Below are 21,522 nucleotides of genomic sequence, written 5' to 3' on the forward strand. Positions count from 1 at the left end.
GACTAGCTAAATGTGATAGATACCCTATATCTAAAAAGTTAATTGAGGGAACCAAATAAAAGTTGTATGAGAATAGAAGACTAAAGCTATACAAAGGGAGCATCACCTTCATTTTAAATTTAATTTAATGGGGTCATAGGGATACTTTGCTGTTTGATCAGATTGGAATAAAGCAAAGTTCTCAAATCAAAGTAAAGGCTTCTTAAAACATATCCCATGTGTGCAAGGAAGATGCAGTTACATTTTCCCTTTTCTTTCTGATAATAACAACTCTGAAAGAATGAAAAAGAAAAGAGACCCAAACAAAAGAAGAAAGAGAAATACAGTAAAAGGAGTAGGAAAAGCTTTTGGATAAGGAAGAGTATCTTGCAAATTTCCATCAATTCATTGTGATTGTCATTTGATTGCTAGACAAAGCTATTACTTCATTAGGTAGTAATTGAATCGATCGATCAATCATATTGCTGAGTTGGTTTTGGATTAGTCGTGGTTAACACAAGCACAATAACAAAATCATCCACAGTACCTAATAGTTGTAATTTTTATATTGTTTATGCCCAAGATGTCTATCAAAAGCTAATCGTTGAGTTCAATTAGATTCAAAAATTATTTCTTTCGGCCCAATAAGGAAATTACAACTAATGACCTTGAAAATTAGTGGTCTTGAATTTTTTACCATCCTTTATCTTTGAGTAACTTTCAAATAAGTCAAATTAACTTATAATTTTCATAATCAGACAGTGGGATCAAAAGTTTAAGATCACTCACCAGGTATAAATCACACCTAAATCAAATTTGTCTTAATATTTGATTTACCTGTTATTGAATCATGATTCAAATATTTAGTCTTTGAATGGGCGTGGGATGCTAGAATTCCACATCAATTTTCTTGATTATGGCCTGGTGGAATTAATTAGTGAAGAAACCGGCGGGAGTAATTTGTAGAGCCGCTTTAATTTGGGAAAGATTCACATGAAGTAGTTGATCATTTGCTAGCATTAATTCTCTAACCACCAATGTAACTTAAAAATTTATCTGCACATTAAAACTTTCAATCCGTTAGTAACTTGACAAATATAAAAACTGGTAACCATTTCAAAACGATGGACTGAAAAATGGTTTGTTTTGTCTGCCACTACATGCAAGTCGCAACATACTTTAATTTGTTTTGACTTTTGCCATGTTTTTTCTACATATTACGTTGAAAAATAAAACATCGGCTGTCATTTCAAAATACTAATGGAAACTATTTTATTTCCATAGTCAATATATATATATTAGTCCCAATTTATGTGGTCGATACATTTTTTTGTTTCTTGAGTCTCTTCTAAAAAAAGAATGCCATTTTTCTATATTTTAAAATAATATTAACTTTAAAATTTTACGTTTAACCTTAATGGGGTTTTGCACCACAAACTTCAAAGTCTTTAACTTTTTCTTAAATTTTATGATTAGTCAAATTATGTTATATAAATTGGGACGAAAAAAAGTAATTTCTTTATCTTCAAGCGACATAGCTAGGAGAATGTAGTTTTTTTTTCATATATTTTTTAATAAATGGAGCAAAAACAAAAAATAGTAATTAAAAATATAGACGATATCCTATTGGCCCTAACAGTAGATTGAAAAACATGACCATAAGTTGTAACAAATTTACGTAAGCACTCATGTATATATACATAAATAAATAAGAAACTCTTTTATTCGGAAGAAGAAGATGATCATCAGGGAGGGATCGGATATATGATAAATAATTTATAGATTCAGCCGAATTTAATAGTTTTGATACAAATGATGTATTTCTGTTGAAAAGTCCACGTAATATATATAAATAATTTATAGCTCGAAATCTAATAAATTGTCATATTTTAAAATTCAGAAACTATAAACTAAAAAATTTCCAATCTGACTTTGGGTGATCCATCTAATGGCCATGCACATTAGGGCAATTTTGTTAGGGTTTTGCCCGATTTTCTTTCTTTGTTGAAGTTTTTTTTTTTTTCTTAAAGAAAAGTCAAAGTATTACCATAAATGCTTGAACTTTTTCTGAAAGGAAAATATAATTTTCTTCCATATTTGGTTTATTCTTTCCTTAGAGGAAAAGTTTAGAGATCTATAAATTGAAGATCCCTATTCTCATAGCATAACACAATAGCATCCACAATGTAGACATTTAAGAGTTTTGTTTATGGAGAGATTTTCTCTCTACAGTTTCTATGATTTTGATTAGTTTTTATTATATAGGTCAATTGGTCATATCATATAATAATATATTTCTTTTAGTATAGTTTTATGTGTCGTCTAATTTATCAACCATATGATTTGTAAATTATAAACTTCCGCATGACGCCCGATCCCAACAGCCATTTAGGGGGTCCACTATATATCACAATTTCTTCGTATATACTATATATTTATATAAATTGCTGACCCTTAACTACCCTATCGAAGATGGCAATTTCTCACTATGTTACGTTATTTTTCTTATTAAATCATTCATTTGAGTTCTGCGGTTGATTAACTCACACGTAAGAACTTCTCATCTAGTAGTGATTGAGTTATGAAAATATGGCCAAATATATTCACCCTTGTCAATTTAGTTCCCAAGATACATCACTTTGTGTACAAATCTTGATCTTAAATTAAGCTTCAAATTTGGGGTGTGGTTAAGGTGGTCATAGAGGGAAATTAAGTATAGATTTTGCTTAATTAGTTTGATCCAATATTGGACTATTAACTTGTTCTTCAGTAAAGATATATACCAACCGATAAAATATAGACGGTTTTAGTGATGGTCACATTTGTAAAATATGAATCATCATTTGGTAGGTATACTTAACACAATCCCAACTTTTTCTTTTAAATCTCAATAAAGAGAGAAATTATTCAGAAAATTCCTACAAAGATTCACATTGCCATGTGCTGCTTATAATTGGAAAAAAAAAATCATCAAGAGAGCTAGGATCTGTAGGAACAAATCTATCATTGAAAATTAAATAATATACGAGAGATATAACAATCAAAGCCTAATATGATTAATAAGAAGTAGGTTTCGGAAAATATGGATCCTCGAGAAATCAATTGCTTGAATATTTAGTAGTTATTTAATGTGACCATATTAGATAGATAACCAGCCTAGATTAATAGGGACATCAAAAAAGCAACTCAACAAAATGATATTTTATCCAGGACAAACGCAAACTTTTTGGATATATATATATAACAAATATAATAACAATGATTACATAAAAGATCAATTAATTAAGGGTGTGTCCAATGGTCAATCAAAGTGATAATTAATTAGTGTGGTACATATCATGCCTTGTGGTTCAAATGTCAGCAGAAATAAAATAATTATGAATCGAATTGTTTAATATCACGATTTGATATAAACTAACAATTAATGATATATAGTAAATAATAGTGTGCTCCCTTAAAAAAAAATTAGATCTGAATAAAAAGAGACATATTATTTACATAATTAAATAATAAACGTGTGTTATCTATATCATGTCTTGTGGTTCAATGATATTTTTTATGACTAAAACATAAAGCACGTAGACATTACATACATATAAATTTTGTTTACAAGACACATGCTCTAGATTAACCAAGCATGTTTCTATGCATGGGTGACAAACTGGTAATTAAACAAAATAATATGGTAACAAAGTGAGGTGAAAACTTGGCATTGGCAGCTACTATATATTTCTAATACTAATGTCTCCAGTCTTCATATGAGAAATATTTTGAATTGAAACAATAATTTGTAGCTAACTGATCTTGACCAAATTTGAATATATTTACTCATGAAACCAAGCTTGATTTTGGTGAAGAGAATTATGATACAACATGTGGATCGATGTGACCTTATTAAACTTAGTTGTTTGACTGAGTTATTATTTTGAGAATTAAGCAGTATTAGGAAGAACAACTTTTTTAATATTTAAGATATAGTTGAAAACAATTTTCAATTTTAATCTTGAATTTTTAAAATGATATGAGTAATTATTTTGAAAGGATTTTTGTGTGCTAAAACGATAGCTCAAATAGTCGGGAGTACTTATATTTGTCGAGAGATCGGTGAAAATAGATATTGACCTTTGTAATTTTTTGAAAGTTGAAATAAGAAACAATTATGTTAAAAAAAAGAGAATGAAATTTAATTTCACATCATTTTCAGTTATTTTACAATAACAATATACTCCCTCCGTCCACTTTTAATTGTCATGTTTTCCTTTCTTAGAGTCAAACGATAAGAATTTTGACTAACATTTTACGATTATTTTTTCATCCTATTGATATGCAAAAATTGCAATTTATTGTACTTTCGTATCGTTTTTGAATATCTAAATTTGTTGTTTGATATATCGAATTGATATAATTTAATTTCACTTTGAAAAAATAGTCAAATTGACTTTTGAAAAGCGCAACATGACAATTAAAAGTGGACGGAGGGAGTACCTAATATAATTTTACAAAGCGGAGTGTGAAGTTGCTAAAGTACTAGTGTAAGTAGGTAGAACTTATCCCAAATGTAGATTTGTTATTTTTAGTAGACTCAAAAAATTGTAATAGAAGTACGAAAGCAACAAATATTAATATAATAACAATGCAAATGGGCTCTCCCTACTTTCTATTTTTTAACTTAAAAGTCACTTAAATTAACCTTAAAAAAAAATACTTTTTAAAAGAGAAAAATTATTGAAATACACGTCTTATGTTTTCCTTATTTCTAATATACCATCTATTTCTAAGAACCTCTAAAATCCCTTATTTTTCTCCTAATTCTAAGCTAGTTTTTAATGTATTCGAGCTACATATTATGTATGCAATTTGTTTTACTTTTTCAGGAATTATTGTAATTACAAATTAAATAGGGATAAATTGTAATTTCATATTAAAACTATGTGATTTCTAAAATTTATACATTTAAAAGTTACTTTTTTAAATCAATACAAACAGACTCTTAATCTAAGTTTCTAGACCCAATGCCAATAAATATGAAGTTTGGGCCGTCATTCTGAAGTTGGGCCTTGATAATCTCGATTTAGACTTGTAGGGATGAGGCATGAAATTCAATATCTGCAATTTTCAATTTCAATCAAACAGGTCTTAACTTGATTATAAAGCGGTTAAATACTTGTATAAATTTTAGGAATCACATAGTTTTAATATGAAATTACAATCTATCCCTATTTAGTTTGTAATTACATTAATCCCTGAAAAAGTAAAACAAACCGGATACATAATATGTAGCTCGGATACATTAAAAACTAGTTCGAATACATTATAAAACTATATTAGAATTAGGAGAGAAATAAGGGATTTTAGAAATAGAAGGGAATATTATAAATAAGGGAAACATACGATGTGTATTTCAGTAATTTTTCCAATACTTCATAACCGACAGAGTTTGTAGCCCAAATAGAGCCCAACCTAGCGATTTCTTGTCATGGGCTAAGAAAATACCCATGAAAACAAAATAATTATAAACATATACCCCTTTATATTTATACCCCACTAAATAATTACACTATTTATCTCAACTAATTTCGTTAACTTATACTAAATCAGTGTGTATATATATATTGTATTAGTATCATTAAGGTTAATAATTTCGCTTAATTGATGTTAAATCAATAAATATATATTGTATTGGTATCATTAAGACTGATAATTTAGTTTAACTAATACTAAATCAGTATATATAAATTGTATTGGTGTCATCAATGATACTATAAGAGTATATGTGTATTTTTGTGGTATCATCAAGGTTTCTTGTTAATAAATTACTCATTAATCAATGATACTAATATATATATATATATATTATTGTAGTAGAAATAATAAAATTGTTACCAAATGGTATCTCTATTAAAGGATGATATAAAAAAAGAATAAATATAATATGTGAGAAAAAAATAAAAGAGAAAATAAAAATAATAAATAAGAAAAGAACAAAAGTAATTTTTTTTTAAATATAGAAAGAAAGAAGAAAAAAATAAGAAGATAAATTAACCAAAAGAAAAGAAGAAGAAACAAATAATAAAAATATTATCAAATGGTATATATAATAAATGATAATATGAAAACAATGAAAAAGAATAAAAGAGAAAATAAAAATAATTAACAAGAAAGAACAAAGGTAATTGATGATAAGATGAAAACAATAGATGAGAAAAAAGAATAAAAATAATTAATAATAGGATAAAAGTTTTGAATTGGGCCTAAATTTTAAAAGGTTAAGACGAAATTGGACCTAATTTTAAGGGCTTAAAGGAAAATTGTGACTTTATTAAACTTAGTGAATTAATTAATTCCTTTCAAATATCACATAGTACCTACATTTTAAGAATTAAATTGAAAACAATTTTCAACTTAATTTTGAAATAATTTTTGTGAGCTCAAACAATAGTTGAAATGGGGAGAGTACTAATATTTGTTGGGAAGCGGATGGACATAAATATTGAGTTTTATATATATATTTTTGAAAGTTTGAAACAAGAAATATTATGTTAAAAGGAGTGAAATTAAATCTCACACCATTTTTAGTTAAATTACAATAACAATGTCTAACATAGTTCTACAAAATGGATTGTGAAGTTGTTAGATTACTAGCTAGTGTATGTAAACCTTATTTGAATTAACAAATAATAACATAAAATAAAATGACCAGAAATTACACGGGTATATGACAATTATTACTAGTAAATCTAGTATAGACGAATAAAAGATAATACACATATTTGTTATTTATTTTTTGATATTGTTAAAATTAGTAATAGGAACAAATTATTTGAATTAAACATTTTATTATGCTCAAATCTTTTAATTTTTTGGGGAGGTACAATTTATTTCTTAAATGGAAATAACTTTACCACTCTGTTTGGATCATTGTTACTCATTGTTTCATAATGTACTGTATTGTATTGTACTGTATGATAGATACAATGTTTGGTTAGACTGTATTGTTTGTTGTTGTTTAATAACATTTTTATTGTTTGATTTGACTGTATTGTAATTTAAAAATTTACTAAAATGTCCTTAATTATTTTAAATACTAAATTTATCAGTAATTACTAATAAAATAACAAAACTATCCGTCAATCATGCATATTCTTTTATGTGATATGAAAATAACATAAAATTATATCATAAATTATAATTATATTATCAAAAATTATTATCACGTTTGTATCTAGATTGATTTAATTAAAAGTTGATAAAATTAAAAAAATTATATTCAATTCTAAAAATTATCACATACCGCAATAATTAAGAAATTTTGAAAAATGATGAAAAGGTGAGAAGATATTGCTTTGTACAAATTAACTAATTAATCTATTTATTCGTTCACCAATTGTAACTCTAAATCGTTAACTATAAATTTTAGTTCGTTCACAAATTGTTAAATCGATTATCCATATCAACTTACAACAATGTAGATGTATAACTATGTATATCACTTGATTCATAACTGAGATTATACTGATAATAATATCGATAATATATGCTATAAATCTTCATAACAAAACAAATAATTCAAATAATCCGTAGCTTAAAATGCATAGTAAAATAATTGTCAAAACTAAAATATTCATATGTTTATAAAATAAAAAATACTTGAAATTTAATAAATTAATCTAAATAATCACGTGCTAGCATCATGGTCAATAAAAGAGACTTGCGTTCTTCCTGTGGACATTCCATCAATGTGCGACGCATATTTGCATCTTGACAAATAAATATATAAGCCTTTGAGTTCATATGAGATTCCAATTTAAGATAAGCATGCATGTTCTATGCAAAAAAACAAAACAAGATAATAATTAAATTTATAATTATTATGCAAACAATAAAAACTATCAACTTAAACCATTGTGGTGTAGCCTAAAAAGTAGTTGAAAAGATTGGTTGTGACAGATAATGAGTCTGGGAAAAGCACGACACAATAATAATCAACGTAAAAAAGATTATGAACAAAAATTAAGTACTTGTAACTTTTGTATTTGTGTAATGTAAAAATCTGCAAAAATAAACATATAAAACAATATGTTGAAAGAGACAAAAGTATAGAAAAAAGGGAAGAACGTATGCTAAAAAAAAAAAAAAAAAAAGAGGAAGAACGACGATCAAACCTAATAGGAACAAAACAACATTGTAGTTGTTGGGTAGGAGATTTGATTGGGATTAAATAATATAGGGTAAAGGGTTAGTATTATGAAATATTAAGGATATGATTGGAAAAAGAAATCAAGTAACAATGTAAACACACCAAATCGGTTGTTTCATAAAATGGGGGTTTTCATTGTTACGTAACAACGAAATTTAACAATACAATACAATACAATACATTTTTAAGTATCAATCAAAACAAACATCGTATGTATTGTAACAATACAATACAATACAATACAATGGGTAACAACGATCCAAACATAGTGTTAGGGGTTCTTTGGAGTTAATTCTAGGATAATTTTTGAGTGGTTTTTTTATCCATTATTTGGTTGCAAAGGCTATGATAACTTATTCAAGGATTATCAATTAATCTTGGGATAAGTTATCCCTCACTGACCACTGGGGTGGAATAGTAATTTCAAAATAACTTATCCTGGAATAGAGTACGTAAAATAACAAAGATATCCCCTTAAACTCTATTTTATGCACCACTTTTATATTCATGTATATTAACATAATTGTTAGCAACATTTATAATAACATTCACAATCTTAATTATTCGTGGTTTTTATGATAATGTATTTTTCTATTAACGAAAATACATTTTATAAATAAATTTTTTATTTATGAATATATTATAAGTTAAATTTATTTGCCTAAATCTCATGTTTATTTATATTTTGATTTCTCTTAAAATATCCACCCAACTACTAAATTGCATATTTTTAATTAAATAGTTCATTACTCACTTAAATATTATATTTATATATCAATTAAAATGTTGATGATTTTAATAATAAAATTTCTTTTACTTTAATTAATAAACTTAAAATGAAAGCTTTATTTTTAAGCTAAATAAGATGAAAATTTTATTTTAAAGCTAAATAAGATGAAAATTTTATTTTTAAGCTAAATAAGATGGAAATTTTATTTTTAAGTTAAAAAAGATGAAAGTTTAATTTAAGAAATGCATGACGCAATCATGAAACTACACACACAAAAATATTTAAGTTAAATAAGATGAAAGTTTAATTTTAAGTAAAAAAATAAAATAAAATAAACTAAATAAGGTGAAATATTTTTGTAAGCAAAGAATTTTTTCTTAAAAATTATGTAATGAATATAAGTTTAAATATGACAAACTAAACGAGTAACAAAAACTAATCTTAACCTATCTAATCTCAGCCTAACTATTCCGGTACGTATAATTTAGCCATCATAACTGAGGGGTCGTTTGGTTTGAATACAAGTTATGATGAGATTAGTTATGCTGAGATTAATTATGCTGGGATAAGTTATGCTGAGATAGTTTTTTATTGATTGTTTGGTTTGTTGTATTAAAACTAATATGCATGACATACTTTTTAAGAATAAGTTATTTGTTTACAAAAATACCTTTCATCTTATTTAGGCTTTTTATATGTATTTTTTATGGAGCTTTATTTATTCACTTTTAAAAATAAATTACGTGAATATGTTTAAATTTGTATTTCATATGAATTGAAATAGGCCCGTGGGAAGCCTCTCCTCTTCACTATCATAAGTAAAATATTAATTAAAAACAAATCAATCATAATTTGAAGTAAAAACTGTATCAAAATAACCAAAAATATTGGATCAAAACTCCAAAAATGCTAAAAAAAAAGCAATAAAGTGACCAAAATACACCAAACCAGCTGCAAAAACTGCACTAAAACAGCTAAAACTGGACAAAATTTGCATAAAAATAACCACAAAAATTGAACCAAATCTGAATTCAGATAGCAGCAAAAAATCCACCAAATCAGTAACAAAAACCGCATTAAAACGTCTATTAAGACTTGAAAAAAAAATAACAGCAAAAATTCCAAAAAATTGATCAAAATTGCACTAAAACACCTGCCAAAACTAGAGCAAGCAGCTATAAATTTGTGTTAAGATTATTTCTTATTGAGTGTTTGGTTTGTTGTATTAAAACAATATATATTGCATAAATTTTAAGAACAAGTTGTTTGTTTACAAAATTACCCTTCGTTTTATTTAGTTAATATTTTCTTTTCAAACTTTAAATATTTATTTTTAAAAGTAAAACATTTATTTTATTTAGCTTAAATATTTTTGTTTATGCATTCTCATGGTAAGTATCATATGTATTTAAAAATATAACTTTTTTCTTATTTAGCTTAAAAATAGAATTTCCCTTTTAAGTTTTATTAAAGTGAAAGAAGATTTATGGGTAATCAAAATATAAATAAACATAAGAATTAGTCAAATAAATTCATAAATAAAAATTATATTTATATAGTGTAATTTTTTAATAGAAAAATATAAATAATTATCCTAAAAATAAGAAGTAATGAATATTAGTATACATGATATAAAAATAATGTAAATATACATAAATGTGAAAAATGATGTATACAGACGGTTTAAAGGGATATAGTTGTCATTTTCCTATTTTATCCCGAGATAAATTATCCCGGGATTACTATACCATCAAATGGGAGGAATAACTTATCACGATACTAATTCTTAATCCTGAATAAGTTATCCCAAACTTTTCAACCAAACAAGAAAATAAAGGATACTTAAAAATATGTCAGGATTAACTCTCCTATCCATCACACCAAACGACCCCTCAGAGTATAACATAACCCATCCCTCAAAAGTTTTCAAAGCAAAATCGCCGTTCAGTTGTTTCTCCCTAACAGAAGAGTGAGAGTATGGCGGACGAAGCGGAAGACGGTATATTGGCATATCTCAAAGACAACGATGAGATTTCAAATTCTGCGAAATTTGCTCAAGATTTTGGTTTTGGCCATGACGAGATCGTCAATGTCATACGCAGACTCCATGGATTTCGATTTGTGGATGCTCAGGTACTTTGTTCGTCTTCTACTAGTTGAACTTTCATTTCTATTCCGTCCGATTTGCCTCTTTTGGTTAGATGCAGCTAGGGATGCTTGTTTGACTCATGATAAACTTCAAATTTGAGGTTTTTCTCTATGCCGTAGATGTGTTATCTTGAGAAGTGAGTTTTAGGCTAAAATCATCACTCAAGTATAGCCTAAACTTAGAGTACATCCTCTTATAGTATAATTGTGCACAAAAAAACATCCTTCAACTATCCCAAAACTTTCATAAACATACTGTTAAAAACAAACAGAAATAAATGACTTCCCCCAAATCCCCATATATTGTACGATATTTTTATTGATATTTCTATTGTTGTTTTTCTTATGTTTTGCCAAAAGTTTGTTGTTTACTAGCGGTTTACCAATTTTTCTATTGTACTGCTGTTTGTTTTTGCTGTTTCATTCTAGTTTGGTGCTGTTTTGCTGATTATATACTGGTTTATCAATTTTTCTGTTGTTTTTTCTATTGTGTTGTTGGTTTTTGCTAGTTTGGTACTATTTTGCTGATTTTTTTTTTGCTGTTTTTGTACTGATTTACCAGTTTTAAATCGTTTTATCAGTTTTTTTCCATTTTTTTAGTTGCCTTGATGTTTTCTTGTGTGTGTGCTTTTTGTGCAAGTTTTGGTCCTATTTTTCAGATGAAATATTAGTTTTTTTGCTGGTTTTAAGTGTTAAAATGCTCAAGGTGGAAAAAAGAAGAAAAAATAAATGTTTTTAGGCAACTCAGAGTACTTTCATTGCGCTTCACTAACGTACAAGATACATTTAATACGAAAAATTCATAGCAAGACTAATACAACATAAAACAACTACTTTTCTACAATTTCATATTCTCATCTTCTCTCTTTTCAAAGTGAGACCAATCCTCCCTCTTGTAGGCTTACTTCTTTTTCAGACGCAATGTAGTTCTATGGGCGTTGTTTATCATTTCTCAACTAGGCACATTAGGCTAGTCTCGCTTCCTCTTTGCTCTCATAAGAGAATGAATTTGTATCACAGGCATTCTAAGAGTTGGTAATATGCCCTCCCTGGAAGTGGGTTGTGCCATTTTCTTGGTGTAGAAAAGTATGGAGTCATTTCTGTGTAACTAGGAATAATAGAGAAATTGTAAATGTCAACAATGTTGCGCATGAGAAGTGTTAATTCTATTGATTTTATCCCGTTACTTTGGTACCTCTGCATAATACGATATCTAGAAACAGAAATTCTGAATTTTCTTTATCATTGCATTGAAGTCTCTATGGATGACACTCTTAATTATAAGCACCTTATCGACTGTTGAGAAATCATGTTTCTAGCGGCACCTCGCACAACTAAGCAAAAATCTCTCTTTAGGCCAACATGCTTGGTGTATTTCTTATTAACATGAGCCTTATTGTCTCATATAAATGCATCTTCATTGCTAATTTCTTCTCCAACTTGCGTCTCAAGAGGTCTCAAGAATTTCCAACCACTGCGCATCTTTTTAAATTATCGAGTGCTATTAGCTTCTTCCGAAAACATGAGTGTAATGATCAGTTATATGAGCAGTTAATTCCAACCCTCGGTTAGGGACACATTGCTGAAGGATAGACTGAAAGTGGGACAATTGGAGAAGATTATTTTTCTGCACAAAAGCATGAAAGAAAGTCCGAACTATGATGTGTGCTATTGTTTATGAAGATGAAGAAATCAATCTATAGCATATGGAGATTTGGGGGGAGTCATGTGCTTAGCACATGTATTTATTTCTGTAAGTTGTTTAACAGTAGTTATCAGAAAGGATGTTTAGGCATGTTTTGGGATAGTTGAAGGATGTTTTTTGTTCACAATTATACTATAAGGATGTACTCTAAGATTGGGTTATACTTGAGGGATGATTTTAGCCTAAAACTCTTGCAACACTTGATTGCAATGGGGGAATGAATGAATAGATAAGACGCTTGCGGATTTTCCCGCAGAGTCAGAGAACTTGATTGATGATGTTTTGGTAGATCACACCCCATTACGTATTATGTGGACTGCATGGCTGGAGAGAAACAAAATATGTTCTCTGAGGGAAAGATAGATCATATTTCTTTTGTAAAGCATAGGCTTTACATAATTTATTCTTTTAGGACAGGTTTTATAAGGTAGAAATATGATTTGTGTTCAAGGTTTTATGGAAGACATGAGGATGTAGTGGAGAAACTGTAATTTTCAGCTAGTTTTTACTCTACGCAGTACCCTACTGGTACTGATTTTGATAAAAAATTCTTTCTGTCTTTTTATATAAAAACATCTGTACAAATTATTGGGAACTAGCTTGAACGAATGTGAAACAATATTTGAATTTGTTGAATTGTGCAGGACATTAGGAGAGAGAGATGGGTGCTTACTGAAGAGGGGAAAACTTATGCTGCTGTAGGTTCTCCAGAATTTCAACTTTTCTCAACAGTGCCACCGGAGGGAATTGCGCGGGAAGAGTTGCAGGTAGCAGCGTATTTGGATTTTAGTGTTTTTACTAAGTTCTTTTTTCATGCGCTATTTCAGATTGCTTTTACATCAAACATTACAAAATTCTTTAATTTGTGAGCTCTCTTTTGACTAATTGCCTATCTGGATGCAGAAAAAATTGGATCCTGCAGTTTATAAAATTGGTTGCCAGCAAGCTATAAAGAACAAGTGGGTGGAGATGGCAAAGACACATGTTTCAAGGAAGGTACAGTAGGCAGTTGCCTAGGAGTATAGTTTTGTTGCTTTTATTTTATTTTATTTTATCGGCTGTGTACTTCTGCTCATTCTCCTCTGTATGTCTAATATATCATTCTTTGTTATGACCACAGTTTTTTAATTGATGAAAAACTGCACCTTCTCCCAATCCTTGCCTAAAACAAAATTTTATAACCTTTGGTACCAAAAGATTATTCCCTTGTTAAGCTTGCTTCTTTGTTGCTTGATCGTCCCTCATTTGGAGTTGCTTATCTCTGCCTCTCAATCACCAAACTCGTCCCGCGTAATTCATTTTGATAGCTAGTAGTAGTATTCCTGTCTTTGCAACTTTAATTTTGTTTCCAACCTCACTCTACTTAAGTTTTTAACACTATCACAATCGACTTTCTTCTCCTATCCCTTCTACTTGAGCTTGTAAGTGCAAAAATATATCTATACAACCATCATGAAGATTAGGACCCAAGTGTCTCCAATACTTTTGAGAGCAAAAGATGTGGAAATCTATGAGTAGCGACCCTTTCGCTGAAAGGTCTTTTTCGTGACCCTCATGCCTCACAAATCACAATGACTATGAAGGTCTGAAAAAGCCTTTATTACTTGCTTAGTACCAGTTCTTTAGCTATAATAACGTGTCATTTCTAGCCTATATTCAGCATTATTAAACAGTAATTGTCCCTCAACTTCCCTTGTGGTGTTTCCAGGATTTTTCTGTTGCTCCTTCTATGTTTTGTTGTTGCTTATTATTTGCCATCTACTTCAGTTTATAGCACGGGGCCTTCTTTTGTTTTACTGTTTCCTTTCCTTATCCATAAATGTTGAATGAGGTTTTTGAGAACTATAATGTAGAGGCAGCAAGGGAAGGTGACATCAACATGTGCTTATTGTAATACTTCTTACAGGGCTATCTTTTAGTCTATTTGTTGACTTCGTGTAGGTCCAACATGCTGATGACATAGTTAAAAATTTGCTGTTGCGGATACAAAATGATGAGGTATATAGTTTGTAGCCAGTGGTTATCTTATTCCCCAACCCTTCACTTTTTGCTCACCTTTCATCTTTACTAATAGCTCTCCTCCCACACAGGAAATTAGTTATGGTTTTGTAGCTAGTTGACTATTATATTAATCAATTTGACTGTAACAAAGCATTGCTTTGCAGGCTGTCAATCAGGAGGATATTGATGCTCTAAAGCGAAGAAAACTAATAATTCAGCAGTAATTATCTATCCTTTAATATCCTTTCTCCAGCACTTGACGTTTACAAGATGTAATCTTACAATTATCCTAATACGTGTTCAAATGCTGGTTCTTAAATATGTTTCTCACTGCTTCTCTTTCTAGGGTTTGGAAAGGAAATTCCGTAAGAAAAGGTCCAGAATATGCCCCAAAAAGGAAAAGAGCAGCGACTGATCTCACTCGGGAAAATTTACAGAGGTAACTTTCTGACTCATTTGGAAAGAAAAAACTGTTAGTTCCTCATAAAAGATAGCTAGGTCATTCAGTTATGCGCACAGCTCCGGGTTAAATTATTGGAAAAACTAGTATTTTGGAATGTGACGGTAGCTTTATGATAATGCCTGAATAGGGAATTTGTATCAATTGCCAAGGCAGTTTGAGCATATTTTTCAGTCCTCGGTTTTGAACTATAAATTGAAGAGTTGGTAAATGCTCTATAATTTAATCAAACGCCAAAAATTGATGGAGTTTGACATTGTTTTTGAGAAGTCCCTACGTGTGGATCTCCAGGAAAGTGTACTTTTTTAGCTTTTTCTTCAGATTTGGACTCTAGCACTTATGCTTCAGAGTTTTGACTGTCCCGGAGTTTCACATGTAGGATTTTCAAACTCCAAGAGAATGTGCTTGAGCTTTTTTGTGTTTTAGCTTTTGGAGTATTTTACTTCCACATTTCTACCAGTTTTCAGATGTGGTCTATTTTTCAATTACTAGTCAAAAAAGTGGTCAGCACTTGCTATTTTTATGTTAAAAAAAAAAAAAAACAAATTCATGGGCCGGGTAAATGGGAGAAGTTGCAATATGCAGTTTTCACAGATGGTTTCGGAGTATTCAATATTTATTTCATACAAATTCACGTGTTTGAATAATTAATCTGTAGGGATCCACTAATTCCATGATGGACGAAGCATTTAGTTTATTTTCTAATCAACATATGTTGCTTGTTCTTTTGAAGGGGTGACTGGAAAGAATTGGAATTTAAAGAGTACAACTTCAGTGCTAAAGGTCTGCCAGTTGAAGGCGGCCATCTTCATCCATTGCTCAAGGCATGTTTTGGTTCCCTTTTTCATTATTGATTGTTGTTGTGGCCTTAAATTGATTTTTTTTTTCTGTTAGCTAACTGAGGCCAAATTGCCTTCGCTCAGTTGATTAAATCTTACCATCTTGTTGCAGGTTAGGCGGCAGGTACAGACGATTTTTCTTAATATGGGGTATGACTAAATGACCTTTTCTCATGTCTATATATGGAGGCTGTATAAATGCATGTGTGTAGATGAATGCGTCTATATATAGTTAGTTATTTATTTGGAAATTCTCTGTAGTGGACTGTAAGTGCAAAATTTCATTTGAATTGTGCAGGTTTGAGGAGATGCCAACAAATAATTATGTCGAAAGCAGGTAAGCTATTATTTATTTTGTTAGTCTTTTCCCCAGTCATAAATACAAGTGAGCCCTTCATAATTGATGGAACATCTTCCCAAAGTAAAAAGTTGTTAGGCTATATGAAATAACTGAACTAGGAAAATGGTGCATCTCCTTGTCTTTTTACTTTTATCTGAATAATTGGAGGGGACATTTTCTTTGCATGGCTTTTAGTTAAGAGGTTGATATGTAAATTTCTTGAATCAAATCCTACTTTATCCTCCATTGAAGATACATGTCTTGGCTGTTGTCATTTTACTTGCTAAAGTTCCTACTTCCTAGTAACAGTTTCAAAGTACCTCTTCTGTAAACCAATTTACTAAATACTATTTTTTCATGTTGAACATTCATGAGCTTCTGATGGTAAACAATCAAATTTATTGAAGATGGATGGTAAAATATAACTATTCAATATTCATGAGCTTTCAAGCTCAAACTGATGGCAAACCATACATTTCACAATGTAATCCATTTAGAAGTCCTCTCTGGTGTATAGCTAATGGTGATTTGTGCACTCTTAGTAACAATTGTTAGGATTAGTATTTGTTTTAATTCTTGTCAAAGAAGTATATTTCAATGTGGCTGGTTATAATTTGCAGTTTTTGGAACTTCGATGCACTTTTCCAGCCCCAACAGCACCCTGCCCGTGATTCACATGATACTTTCTTTTTGAAAGGTTAGTTTGACTTTATATTTTATCTGCCTCATCTGAGTTTCTTCTAATGAATTGTTTGTTTGAATTATAGTGCCTTCCTCTACAAAGATGCTGCCAGAAGATTATGTTGAGCGGGTAAAAGAAATTCATGAATCTGGTGGTTACCAATCTAGGGGGTATGGTATTCAATGTCACTCACACCTGTCAAAGTTTTGACATTTCTATACTCAGTATTTAACAGTTCTTCTTGCTTAGATATGGGTATGATTGGAAAAGAGAGGAAGCGAACAAGAATCTTTTGCGGACACACACTACTGCTGTTTCGTCAAGAATGTTGTATGCATTAGCTCAGGTCTAAATGGTTCACCATATCCAGAATCATAGTTTCATATATTGATTTTACTTCGTGCATTTTAAATCTGTGCTATACATTATTGCAGAAGCCATTCGCCCCCAAGAAATACTATTCTATTGATCGTGTTTTCAGAAATGAAGCAGTTGATCGGACACATCTTGCTGAATTTCATCAGATAGAAGGTTGCTATATAGTTATACAAATTTCGTGTCATTCATGTTTTCCTGTTCCTTGATATATATTTTTCTTCTGTTGTTCTTCTATTTTACCAAACCTTTAGCTCAGAGAGACACTGGTCCTTGAAGTGCCAGCAAAACTGATTTATCATCCCAAGTCCCAACTACTGGTTGAATTCCTCATAGTAGAATTATAATGAGCTGTGCTTTAGATACTTTATGAACATTGGCTTGGTTTCTGTTTTAGGTTGGAAAAGTAGGGAACACTGAGAGTATTTCTGTTGCTTACTATGACAGCACATTATCAAAGAGCCAATACCCCTCTTGACATATGACAATTAGGGTGCAGTTTGGTTCACATACTAATTATACAAGGATCGATACATGAATAATAATGCAAAAATTGTTATATGGTGAATAATAATTACGTGGATTGTTTTGTAGAGATTGTCTACTTTAAGGGGCCTTTAGATATGCTTATTCCATTTTTTCATGCATAAATTTTCGCATGAGTGGTGTTAGCAAAGTATAGTTCGATACAGACTAAACACTGTATTAGTTATCCACTAGTTCTATACTGAAAACCAAATGTTGTGTTTGTTATACAAAGCTTAAATTAGCAATTCAGAGTTTTATGCCGTAAACCAAATGTTACACACTTTCCTTTAACTCAAAAGACTTCTCTATACTATTTATTCTGTACTGTAGGTGATTACAACGCCAATATGTGGCTTTAGATTCTATTCGTTTCATAGCTCTTAGGTGATAGGTACTACTTGTGTTAAACTCTGTGTTAGGTAGTAGTGTAGGTAAATCTTATTCTTTCTTTGCATTTTAATTCTGTTAACAGTTTCATGAACATATTGTCATGGTTTCTTATTCCAGGTTTAATATGTGATCGTGGACTTACTCTTGGTGACCTAATTGGTGTTCTTCATGACTTCTTTTCTCGTCTAGGTGACCAACTAACACTGCTTGTATTCTTGCTTATTTTCTATTTTTAGTACATCAATGTCTGCTCAAGTCTTGGTCTCATAGAAAAGATAAAGCTTGCATTGATATCACGTCCAACTCATTTACACGAGCTCTTAATTTTGAGAGGGCTAATTAGTGGTTTACTTTTCTTTTTCTAATTACAGGAATGTCCAAGCTTCGGTTCAAACCTGCTTATAATCCTTATACTGAGCCTAGCATGGAAATTTTCAGGTTGTAGTAGTATCTTTGACGTGAATGCACAATTGTTCAACTCGGCATTAATTTCATAACCTTTTCGTTTTGTCAGCTACCATGAAGGCTTTAAGAAATGGGTGGAAGTTGGAAATTCTGGTATGTTTAGGCCTGAAATGCTTCTTCCTATGGGTCTGCCAGAAGATGTTCGGGTTATTGCCTGGGGCCTTTCCCTTGAGAGGTATACGATCTGTTAGCAGCAAGATGTTCTTATTTATAAATCAAAATTAACTTCCTTTACCTATGTTGCTGGGCGGTATTGATATAACTGGGAGTTGTTCGCATGTTTGACCTTATTAGTTAATAAACCTGTAAGGAGAACTGATAACCATAGTAAAGCCACACTAGTGTGCATTATTTTCTTCTCTCAAAGTTTAATGTGTACCTGTGAAGCATCTATCTTGTGCAAACATGCGATAATTAAAATGCTAAAGGTTTGAACCCTGGATCATCATGCTTTTTTAGTAGCAAATTGGAGAGATTTGTGGGCATAACAGAAGTAGGTCCCAAGAGTAGTAAAAGGTATTAGTTTGTTTTTGATGTCACTCAAAATTGTTAACTGCTGAAAAGTTGAAATCCTCAACGACTTGGGTTCGCTCTCATGCAATGCTTGCAATAGTTGCTGAACTGATTATTGCAATTCTTGCTATTGACAGAGATTGTAAGTCTTCTGGCTTAGTGTAGCTGTAGTTATTTGCAGGACTTTGAAATGTGACCAAGATAGAAAAGAGGATTAGGGTGCCTGACACATGATAAACTTCAAAAGAGGTGAAGAATTATTGCCTCAAGATGTTATCTTTGTAAAGAGGCTATAGAAACCAACAATCACCTATCACCTGTTCCTCCACTGCGAAGTAACAACACAAGTATGGGCTCTATTCACCAATTTAGCTAGCCTAAATGGGATTATGCCAAAACATACAGCAGACCTACTAAGTTGTTGGGTCAGAAGGGGAGGTAGTAAGAGCCAGAGAAGGTGGTGGAGAACAATACCTGCTTGTATCTAGTGGATCATTTGGAAGGAGAGAAATCAGAGAATTTTTGTAGGGAAAGAATGCATTATAGAGAAGATTAAGTGGAAAGTAATTACCACTTTAGGTTTTTGGTGTAAAGAAATGAACATAGAAGAAGAAATTCAACTAGTGTATTTCATAGGAGCTTTGTAAGTAGTCTTGTTTTCTTTTTTTGTTGTTGTTTTATGTAACTAACACTTTTGGAGGTGGCCAACATAGCCCTTAATGCCGAGGAATACAAAGTTATCAGTTTCTAAAAAAAAGTAAAGAGGATTAAGGGGGTGGGGAGGGAGGGAGAGAGAGAAGGGACTATGGGTTGGTAGTTAATGTGACCTGAGTAGCTGATTGTGGTTGAATTATCACAAGGGAGGGGAGCAGAGGGTAGATATGGTCTCTTTATTGGTTTAGATTGCACTGTGGGTTAATCTGTTGACAAGAATGTATCATGAATCTGTAATTCGAAATACCTGGGGTGTGGTGTAAAATCTATATTGGGCATTTCATGTAATGAAATTATGTTCACATGTTTCGTTGAAGCTTATTTTGCTTGTCTTCGTGCACCAGGCCCACCATGATTCTCTACGGAATTGACAACATCAGAGATCTTTTTGGTCCCAAGGTATAATTGCACTTCAATAATTAACTGTGGTACAGTTTCTCAGCGATGTCAATGTTTGACCTTGTTCTTTTTTCTTTTTGCAGGTGGATCTAGGTCTCATCAAAAGAAATCCAATATGCCGTCTTGGCCTTTAGTAATACAGCATTCTTCACTTGTGGTTCCATTTTATCACATGTGTTGGACACTCTTTATGGTTGAGATAAGATTTTTCGGCTGGGCAATGACGTTGAGATCATTTCTTTACAATGGGAGGATTCTTGCTGGTATTGATCGTAGATGTTTTTTGTTGATACAAATGTGAGGATTAAATATCAGATGGGTGGCGCTGTATTCAAGTTTTTTTATGTTATAACTAGATTTGTGCTCATATAATCCCTTCAATACTTGTTTTGGGTATCTAAGGACAGGTTGATAGGAGGAGTTGCTCCCTTCTTGAATCAATGACTATACTCTAGTCTCTAATGAGTCAAATATATATTTCCCAAAGTCTTCTATTTTAAATGCATTCAAGTTCTCTTAGAATTCTCTGCGTCATAATGAATTGGGATAATAAACCCATTTGTTCCTGTCTAGACAATGTCGACTTCTTGAAATTTATAATATGAAGATATAATTTGCAACTATAACTTTTCCTATATTTTTTATTAAGAGACATTGGAATCTTCATTATTGTCTCATTACTTCTAAGTTACTTCATTATTTTAAATTAATTTGATTACTTTCAAGGTAAAACACTAACTGTAAAATAACTTTTGAAAAATAAAACAATTTGGTAACTTACAAAGACTTACCTATATCTGAGTGACGTTCGTTCATGTCTAGAGAATTTGTTACTAGGAGGAAATGGATTAAAACCATTCACTCACAGAATAGAAGAAAATAAACTGGTAAAGATCTCATACGTAATTTTTTAATCCTCTTATGTTTAAAATAAAGATCTCTTACAAGAAAAATTAATTCAGACTTGTAACGCTTATGAAAGAGGAAAAGTTTGCTTGCTTTGACGCAATAATTTAAGTTAATGGCTCTCTTGTATCACCTGCTACCAGCTTAGGAT

The 21,522-nt window shown here is 30.7% G+C and overlaps 1 protein-coding gene and 1 pseudogene across 1 annotated transcript; one reads left to right on the top strand and one right to left on the bottom strand.

Moving 5' to 3' along the window:
* Positions 1-10,815: 10,815 nt before the first annotated feature.
* LOC125822297 (phenylalanine--tRNA ligase alpha subunit, cytoplasmic-like) lies at positions 10,816-21,014 on the top strand. Its single transcript, XM_049501685.1, has 18 exons — positions 10,816-11,039; positions 13,404-13,526; positions 13,663-13,755; positions 14,701-14,757; positions 14,925-14,980; positions 15,107-15,199; positions 15,954-16,044; positions 16,172-16,209; positions 16,358-16,396; positions 17,020-17,096; positions 17,167-17,251; positions 17,331-17,427; positions 17,516-17,612; positions 18,492-18,563; positions 18,746-18,812; positions 18,889-19,014; positions 20,411-20,465; positions 20,549-21,014. Exons 1-18 carry the CDS (start codon positions 10,884-10,886, stop codon positions 20,597-20,599), a joined length of 1,473 nt encoding a protein of 490 aa, XP_049357642.1. The 5' UTR covers positions 10,816-10,883; the 3' UTR covers positions 20,600-21,014.
* Positions 12,069-13,060, bottom strand: LOC125822839 (sialyltransferase-like protein 1; annotated as a pseudogene).
* Positions 21,015-21,522: the final 508 nt, after the last annotated feature.

Source organism: Solanum verrucosum, unplaced genomic scaffold (genome assembly GCF_900185275.1).
Source record: "Solanum verrucosum unplaced genomic scaffold, falcon-dt-bn FXZP01000103.1, whole genome shotgun sequence".
NCBI lineage: Eukaryota > Viridiplantae > Streptophyta > Magnoliopsida > Solanales > Solanaceae > Solanum > Solanum verrucosum.

Bases quoted from the DNA above. Each gene is read 5' to 3' on its own strand.
- LOC125822297 (XM_049501685.1), top strand. From the start codon at position 10,884: ATGGCGGACGAAGCGGAAGACGGTATATTGGCATATCTCAAAGACAAC. The intron at 13,527-13,662 runs GTAGCAGCGTAT...ATCTGGATGCAG, and splicing joins TTGCGCGGGAAGAGTTGCAG to AAAAAATTGGATCCTGCAGT. The intron at 16,045-16,171 runs GCATGTTTTGGT...ATCTTGTTGCAG, and splicing joins ATCTTCATCCATTGCTCAAG to GTTAGGCGGCAGGTACAGAC.